The following is a 7,059-nucleotide window of genomic DNA, read 5'->3' on the forward strand; positions in this document are numbered from 1 at the left end:
GCCAGCAAATACCAGCAAATAATGCATATATACATGCATACATACAATTAAATATATTTATCCCGGAATGCACCACTGAGTAGCAGGTGTGCGCCCTTTCTTATCATCAGTCGGCGTCCCACCTTGGCGTTGGTCGGAATTAGCCCTGCTACTCGATTGACAAATGCCTCGAGTAGCACTCGCTCTCCAATTCCAGACCGATCGACAAGTCCTCCCGTTTCTGCTGGCGAGTCGGACTTATTCCTCAGTTTTAACAACTTTGATACAAAATCTAACTTCACCTTACCTTCCCCAACTGACTGGAGGAACATTCATTACCACTGTCAAAAATTAATACTGTTTTTTAAGGTAATCGCATTATTTTTTTACCAGAAACATCGGGTTAAATTTAGTTAGAATAGTTTCCGCCGACTGAAATGAAATTGTATAAGTTAGAGACGGAATTTGCAACAATTGAATAAATGTTGAAATCCGTCTTGGTTGAGACTTCAATTGTTTTGAAAATTACAGGAAGATGAAATTCTTAAGTACTCTGCCCTTGCCTCATCCCAATTTTGGCGAAATTGCAGAAAATTATTGTAAGATTTAAAATGTGGTGTTAAATTACTACCATGTGTGAAATATAAATGATTAATATGCTTTGTTTTTTTTATTATCCTGGCAGTGAGAAATTGTCGACGACAGAATTACGTAGGTGGTAACTTTTGCAGTAGCAGCTACAGTACTACGACTACTACATGCTGGACTCCAATACAAGCTGGCAATACGAGGACATCAAACAGGGGGGATGGCTGCTTTCCGATTCCGAATGCCAATACTTCATATAAAAAGGACTTTGAAATCGGCGTATGGGAGCCGCCCACAGAAGCAGCAAATGGACGAAATCGAATATCTTCTTATCCGAAGAAGACATCTGAGCAGACATTGCTTAATTGTAACAGGGATCGTGATCAATTCAGAGCTTCCACTAAATTCAGTCAAGTCAATTGCAGTGATAGGAGAAGGAATTCCTCGCCAATTGTATATCGCGAAGGAGACGCTCTGGACAAATGGCTGGACGACATCCTGGTGGAATACCACGTTGATTTCTTCATCCCTCGGCGTCAGGAAACGGCTAATTTCAAAGTCTTGATTGGAATGAAGTTCACTGGACACCCGTCGTGGGCCGTGCTGAGTCACTTTTTTTAATTATCCAGAAATGACCTCTATTTTATTTTTTACTCAATGTTCTGGCATGAATTAAATGAACAAGATTAACTGTAATATTCGTATAATTAATTAATAAACTCGGGAGGAAAGCTTCACTATTGCCCCTCTCAGATTTCGAGGTCCTTTGGATATGTTGTAGTTCCAGGTGAGTAAACTCTGACTCCAAATAGCCTGATGCCATACGCACATTTGCGCCCAGCACACCCACCCAAAGGTGCAAAAGTTAAGAAAATCAACGTCTCTGATAGGACTTTGCTTCTCATAATTTTTTCTGCTTTGAGTGGGTGTGCTGGGCGCAAATGTGGCTATGGCATCTGGGGGTTCTTGCTCACTCATCGGGTACTGCAACATATTCAAGGGAACCGAAATCTCAGAAAGGCAATAGTGAAACTTTCCTCCTCAGTGCATTTCATGTATATTATACAACTGAGAATTATTTATTATGTAGTTATTAATTCCAAACAATTGTACCGTAAGCCGCACAAATGTATTATTTTTTTATGGTCAAATAAATTTGTCACTACTTATACTACAAAATCTTTTTCTTTAATTTGGTAGGTGTTACTCGTGATGCATTAAATTTCAATCCCCGTTTTATAATTATAAAAATCAGGTAGCTCACAAAGGTCATTGATAGAGAAATTACTACTGCATAGACCAAATACACATCTAACAATCTGCGCTGGTACCAGTTTAAATGAGAATTCATAGGTTTCAATGATGTCACATCATCATTTCGTATAACAAATTCCGTCCAGTACACGGCCGTCTCTAGAGGGTTTTGAGGTCTGTCCCGGAAAATCCTGGCTTTTACTGCCATGTTCTTCTGATAACTGCATAACCATCCAGATTATTTTGTACCCAATTAAGCAAGATACACCATAATGTAAATAGTTGTGTACATACGTTTTGTCCGACAATATTTTGTCTAGTGCTTCATCCATCCGTTGAAAAGTTAAATCTTTAATTTCTATTCTGAATCCTACTTGCTGGGCATCAATTCGATACGCATTGTAGTCCTGATCTAAAACAAGGATCCAGTCTTATTTAAGTCTTATTTAATATTTAAGCTTAAAAAGTTAAGTTTCCAATAATACACCTGCAAATAGAGGCATCACAATCATTGGCATCCCGTAAAATGTCGCTTCCTGAATTGAATTCAAGCCACCATGAGTCACAAAAGTTTTGAGCTTGGGATGTCCTAAACAAAATATACAATTGTGAAAAAATGGCATCATATTAATGACAATTGTTAATATTGAAAGTAATTTACTTAAAAGTTCTCTTTGTGGGAGCCACTTATCGGTCAGTAAGTTGTCCAACCCATCTTCATATCCATTTGGATACGGGCCACTCCATTTTAGAATAAATCGTACATTTTTATGCTTTTTGATCACTTCGAAAAAAATCTTGCTATAATATGGGTCAATTTTCTCCAAATTCACAGTCGAACCAAACGAGATTAAAACCACACCCGCTGGCCCAGCATCATCCATGAATTTTAAATATTTCTGCAAGTAATATTTTCAAAAGTGACGCATAGTTGATTCACGAAGAATAGTAATTTTTCATATTTAAGTTCTAACCTCTGGAATCGCTTTTTCTGGCAAGTACGCATTCATTCCTCCAACCTGCACTACGCACGGAGGTAACGTATATGCAAAATCGAAGGAATGATGCGAATTAACAACAACGAGGCTGACATTTTTTTCAAGCTCTTCAAAGGGTGGGATATCTTGTGAATGAAATGCTTGTTTTGCAATTCTGTCAAATTCTGGATACATGACTGCGTGTCTATCCTGAGAAATTAATTGCATCCTTGTTAACAATGTCGCTGTCGTTCTTATCACTAAATAGTTCTATGCTCTTCTTATTACTCGTCAGATTTCTTCGAGTAATATATTTGTATTTTGTAAGTTTAAATTACTGTACTACTTGCTTACCCAGTACCAGTAAGCTGGCCACAAAGCATTTTTCATCCTGTCCATGAATGACATGGGAATGTTTTCATACTTCATGATGATGTCTGGAATCCAGGATGAATCGGCTTGGTATCCATACACGTCGTTAAACCTTGAATCGTGAGGAGAAAATTGTAACTGAACAATATCAATAATTAACGGTCGCACCCATCCCATCTTTAAAAGTAGTTGTACGTATATAAATACTTACCATGGCAGAGGAACACTTGCATCAAACACAATAATTTTGGCGTTATAACGATGCGCAAAAATGAAACCACATTCGCCAAAAATGATGTTGATGATCACCAAATCAAAACTTTCGTTGTAGATTAGCTTTTGCAGAATGGGGTCGTGTTCAGACCGCAGGATCACCGTTTCGCAAATCTGCACAGAAATTGAGCTGTAAGTGGTCAAGATATTTTGACTCTCTCCTCTCTCCCTCTGCTGAAATCGATCAACATCGTAGGACTGGCTCATCAACTGCGTGAGAGTGTTGGACGAGAGGTCAGAAATATTCGGATGGTTTGACGGTGATTTTGCATGTGCGGATATGAAAGTTACATCGTGACCACGGCTGGCCAAAGCCGTTGTCCTAATTCAAACAGACCCATTACCACTGACTTTCAATTTTCTTAATGATAAATCTTTGTCAAATACCATGGCCAAACGCTGTGCTTGTGACTGTAACTTCCTCCTCCAAAGAAAAATAGTATTTTTTCTCCTCTAACAAAAGTTAATGGGCCAAAGGTTAGAATGATTACAATAATGGTGCTTGCAGAAATGTGTTTCATTGTATTTTTTAAGTCAGGCCAGTTCGGCTTGTAGAATCCTTGAAATAAATTTCTGTACTGCAACTGTAACGACACTGAAGGCTACTGACTCGTATATATTACTGGATCAATATTATATAATCAATTGTTTGTTTGGTTAACTTTCCTAAAGAGTCACAGGGTGTATTTCAGACATATTCAGACATATTTATCTGCTCTAAAATATCTAAACAATTGCCAGACTCAAGGTTAACTGCTACCCAAAACTGAACTACCTTAACAATGACCGGATTGTTCAGGCTCAGCTCCCTCAAAACTTTCTCAACAATTTCGTGATGTAAGAAAATGTTGAACGAATTGAAATTTTATATTAAGTCGGCAAAGGGTAAAATAAACTAGAATAAAACTTCTTGATTAATTAGTGACAGTATTTCTCACGCTACTCCGATCCAGCTTGTTAGATAATAAATAAGTATGTAAAAATGAGACGCTGCTTCTCCGCATTAATCAATATGTATTGTTTGCTTATTGTGTTGATAAGTTTTCCGAGTTCAAATGAAAACTGTCAGCAGATAATGACACAACTTGATCCAACAACAAAAAGTTACACATAAAATCTCACGTGTGCTGTCATGCAAGAAGAGATTGAGCAGTATTAAGCATTCAAATCATCCTGTTTTAAATTATTTATTATCGGACAATTGCATTTATTGGTTTGGCCAGATTATCTTGGTCAAACCCACAAAAAGGTAAATAAACTATAAGCACAAATAACAATATTTTTGTCAGATTCTAGCGTAATAATTAAATTCGTCAATTACACTACGAAATCTTTTTCTTTGATTTTGTAGCTGTTTTTGGTGACGCATTAGATCTGAATGCTAACTTCAAAATCTTAAAAATTAAGCAGCTTACAAAGGTCAGTGATAGAAAAATTACTGTTGCATAGACTAAATACACATCCAATAATCTACGCTGGTACCATGTCAAGCCATTGTTCATTGGCTTGATAGAAGAAATATCGTCATTTCGCAACACAAATTCTGTCCAATAAACAACGGTTTCAAGTGGACTTGCAGGACGATCACGGAAAATTTTGGATTTCACTTTCATGTTTTCCTTATATCTAAATAACGTGTCAAAAAATTGTAAATGTGTAATTCACATCAATTATGTACATTTTTATCATGTGTACATAGGTATCATATCTTACTGAGAATCTGTTAATATTTTGATAAGTGCAGCATCCAATTGTTCAAATGTTAGATCACGTACTTCTAACCTAACGCCTACTTTCTGCGCATCAACCCTGAACGCATTATAGTCTTGATCTACACAAAATTTTAAGAAACATAATTTGAAGTGAACCTCATAATGATCAAAGTCTTTATTGGTGACAGTCAATACCTGCAAATAACGGGAGGACAATTAATGGAACTGCATAAAATGTGGCTTCCTGAATGGAATTTAAACCCCCGTGAGAAATGAATCCCTTAATTTTTTGGTGTCCTATATCATTGCGACAAATGTAATATTAAAGATTTGAAGGGGAAATTGCATGCGCATGAATATTTACTTAAAAGTTCTCTTTGAGGAATCCAACTCGATACGAGCAAGTTGTCGAACCCATTTTTATACTTTTCCGGCAGTGGACCATTCCATTTCAAAATAAATCTCACATTTTCATTTTTTTGTATCAACTTGAAAAACATGTCCACATAATTTGATGAAATTTTTTCCAGTGGAATTGTAGAACCGAATGAAATGAGAACGGCTCCACCTTCCCCAGCCCCATCCAAATAGCTTTGGTATGGCTAGCGTTCAAAATTACACAAATAAATATTGAATTATATATTCAATCTACTGATTATTAGTAGCAGCATTTATTATGCAACATACTTCTGGAATTTCCTGTTCTGGAAGCCAAGTCTGAATTCCACCGATCTGAATTACTAGCGGAGGAAATGAGTATGCAAAATCAGTCGCATGGTGAGAATTGACCACCACAAGACTCGTGTTCTTTTCCAACTCGTAAAATGGCAACGCGTTTTCCTTCCCAAAAGCCTTTTCCATTAATCTATCCATTCCTGGATACACTACGCAATGTCTGTCCCAGTACCAGTATAATGGCCAAATTGTGCTTGTAACTCTGTCCACCAACGTTAGTGGGAAGTTGTCATACTTCATTAGCACATCAGGAATCCAGGATGTATCCGCGTGGAACCCGTAAACGTCAAAAAACCTGAAGAAATTTTGCATTTCATAATATGTTGCTTACCACTTCTTGAAAATCGCACCTTGAGAATCTTAAGATTGTAGCAATGCCTGCTTACCAAGGGAGAGGAACACTGCCATCAAATAAAATAGTCTTGGCGTTATACTTTGCAGCAAAGACAAATCCGCATTCTCCAAAAATCACATTGACAATCACGAGATCGTAGCTTTCCTTATGAATCACGTCTTGAAGTAAAGCGTCCTCTTGAGATTTAAAGAATATTGTTTCACAAATTTCCACGCTCAGTGCCGAATATTTGGTCAAAAGATCTTTTTCCTGGTGGTCCTTCCGTTGCTGGAATCTATCAATTCCATACAGGACGCCCATCAACTGCACCAACGTTGGAGTTGCCAAGTCCCGAATTTGACCATGTTTTGTAGGCTGTTTAGAATGAGCGGAGAGAAATGTAACTTGATGTCCACGATCTGCCAATTCCGTCGCCCATGGCCAAGCACTGTTTTTCATACTGTAACTACCTCCCCCAAAGAAAAATAATATTTTCTCGGCTGGAAATGAAGGGAAGTGTAAAAATATTATGAAATAATTAAATAAATTTTTGTAATTCATTTTTAATCGTTTATTGGGCAAAATGGGTGTGATATTCTGTGATCACGTAAAACGTATGTGTATGCGTCAATACTGGTGCTATTTTTCATTGGCGCTTATAATACGCCCAGCAAGAACGTTATTTAACTGTTCTGATTGAACTCTGGGTAAATATTATGTTGATAATCTGAAACAATGCAATGACAGATAAAAACTGGATTCATAATCCACGTGACTGACTGTGTAATGAACGATTAAGCCATGATGCATTATCTTATTGATTTTGTTTTCTACA

At 37.2% G+C, this 7,059-nt stretch overlaps 3 protein-coding genes across 3 annotated transcripts; 1 reads left to right on the plus strand and 2 right to left on the minus strand.

Moving 5' to 3' along the window:
- Positions 1-24: 24 nt before the first annotated feature.
- Positions 25-1,752, plus strand: LOC118436213. Its single transcript, XM_035853771.1, has 2 exons — positions 25-578; positions 665-1,752. Exons 1-2 carry the CDS (start codon positions 515-517, stop codon positions 1,186-1,188), a joined length of 588 nt encoding a protein of 195 aa, XP_035709664.1. The 5' UTR covers positions 25-514; the 3' UTR covers positions 1,189-1,752.
- LOC110852203 (UDP-glucuronosyltransferase 1-5) lies at positions 1,624-4,480 on the minus strand. The gene is made up of 8 exons (XM_022100202.2): positions 3,831-4,480; positions 3,382-3,765; positions 3,153-3,282; positions 2,796-3,008; positions 2,483-2,720; positions 2,309-2,410; positions 2,116-2,233; positions 1,624-2,042 (listed from the first exon to the last, which is right to left on the minus strand). Exons 1-8 carry the CDS (start codon positions 3,962-3,964, stop codon positions 1,739-1,741), a joined length of 1,623 nt encoding a protein of 540 aa, XP_021955894.1. The 5' UTR covers positions 3,965-4,480; the 3' UTR covers positions 1,624-1,738.
- A 134-nt stretch (positions 4,481-4,614) lies between these two features.
- LOC110852204 (2-hydroxyacylsphingosine 1-beta-galactosyltransferase) lies at positions 4,615-7,018 on the minus strand. Its single transcript, XM_022100203.2, has 6 exons — positions 6,277-7,018; positions 5,843-6,185; positions 5,520-5,757; positions 5,351-5,452; positions 5,157-5,274; positions 4,615-5,069 (listed from the first exon to the last, which is right to left on the minus strand). The coding sequence occupies exons 1-6, from the start codon at positions 6,783-6,785 to the stop codon at positions 4,766-4,768; spliced, it is 1,614 nt and encodes a 537-aa protein (XP_021955895.1). The 5' UTR covers positions 6,786-7,018; the 3' UTR covers positions 4,615-4,765.
- Positions 7,019-7,059: the final 41 nt, after the last annotated feature.

This window comes from Folsomia candida, unplaced genomic scaffold (genome assembly GCF_002217175.1).
Source record: "Folsomia candida strain VU population unplaced genomic scaffold, ASM221717v1 Fcan01_Sc007, whole genome shotgun sequence".
Taxonomy (NCBI): domain Eukaryota; kingdom Metazoa; phylum Arthropoda; class Collembola; order Entomobryomorpha; family Isotomidae; genus Folsomia; species Folsomia candida.